This window comes from Rhinopithecus bieti, unplaced genomic scaffold (genome assembly GCF_001698545.2).
Source record: "Rhinopithecus bieti isolate Rb0 unplaced genomic scaffold, ASM169854v2 scaffold_60822, whole genome shotgun sequence".
NCBI lineage: Eukaryota > Metazoa > Chordata > Mammalia > Primates > Cercopithecidae > Rhinopithecus > Rhinopithecus bieti.
Window position 1 is genome coordinate 1 of NW_016822953.1, and position 1397 is coordinate 1397.

The window sequence follows — 1397 nt, forward strand, 5'->3', positions numbered from 1 at the left end:
GGTGCACCAGGAGATGGTCCCCTTGGGGACAGCAAGAGCCACAGCCTGAAGAATGATATAGTGACACCCAAGGAGATGGTCCCCCTAGGGCACAGCGACAGCCACAGCCTGAAGAAAGATCTAGTGGTGCACCAGGAGATGTTCCCCTTGGGGGACAGCAACAGCCACAGCCTGAAGAAAGATCCAGTGGTACACCAGGAGATGGTCCCCCTGGGGGACAGCAACAGCTACAGCCTGAAGAAAGATCCAGTGATTCCCCAGGGCACAGCCTTGCTGAGATTTAGCAAGAGCCACAGCCAGATGGAAGATCAGGAGAGGCCCCAGGCAACCCCTCTGGAGGATAGCAAGAGCCATGGTGTGAAAAGTAGCCCATGGAAACACCAGCCTCAGGGGCAGAAGGTCAAGCAACGAAAAAGGAAAAAGGCCTCAGAATCCCAGCAACAGAAGCCTGCCTCATGCTCCAGCCCAGTGAATTGGACCTGCCCATGCTGTAATGCCTTGAATTTTCCACAGCACAAGGCCTGCTATAAATGCAAGAGAGTCCGTATGCCAGTTGAGAATGGCAGCATTGACCCAGTGTAAACTCATTGATTTCAGGAAGGTAAGTAAGATAGAAGCACTCCAAAGAGAAATCAATTTCCCAGGACCCCATTCTGATAAAAAAAAAAAAAAAAAAGTAACTGATTTACTTAACAGAAAATTTGAAACCAAAATTGTAGAGAAAATTAAATAATCCATTATTCTATTACCCAAATTAAGTAGTTTTATCATTGTGAGTATACACACATATAAATATGTATGTATTTATTTTCTTATTTTATTCATTTATTTGAATAAAGAGAGACTACTTCTGAGTATAACATTCAGTCTTTAATTAGGGGATTTCTCCTAATTGCAGTCAACTTTTCAGGTGGTAGATTCTGGTTGGCTGATACTAATTGGTTGACACCCTGGAGAAGCTGAAGTTATAAAGCCTGTTTTAAATCAACCATTTTCTGTTTTTTTTCTTAACCTCCTTTTCCTGAAAATGCTATGTATTTGGCTGGGAGCAGCCATGTGATTTTAGAGTTACAGGCTGTGTTGTATTTTAGAAACACCGCTTTTCTTTGCAAGTGCTGTCATTCCTTTTGAAACTCCTGCAGTGTTGATTTTGCTTCTTTTGTTGTATTAGTTTTACAGGTGAAGTCCTGTTTTGTGTCTTAGCCCCACCAAAGTTGCTTGTTTCTGAAGAAGCTGAACCTGTGACATTAGAAGATCTGCCAAAGCCAAAAGAAGTAACACCTCAATTCTGATGGACCCACACCTCACTGAGACCCCAACTGGCTGCAGCCAAGAAGGGTGAAAGGAAGTCAGGGAAGAAGAGATAATTTGACACTCGTTAGGGGAAAAAGGAAGAA

General features: G+C 43.3%; 1 protein-coding gene across 1 annotated transcript; it reads left to right on the top strand.

Moving 5' to 3' along the window:
- The first annotated feature begins 74 nt into the window (after positions 1-74).
- Positions 75-1257, top strand: LOC108521349 (testis-expressed sequence 13C protein-like). Its single transcript, XM_017861158.1, has 2 exons — positions 75-601; positions 1172-1257. The coding sequence occupies exon 1, from the start codon at positions 76-78 to the stop codon at positions 580-582; it is 507 nt and encodes a 168-aa protein (XP_017716647.1). The 5' UTR covers position 75; the 3' UTR covers positions 583-601; positions 1172-1257.
- Positions 1258-1397: the final 140 nt, after the last annotated feature.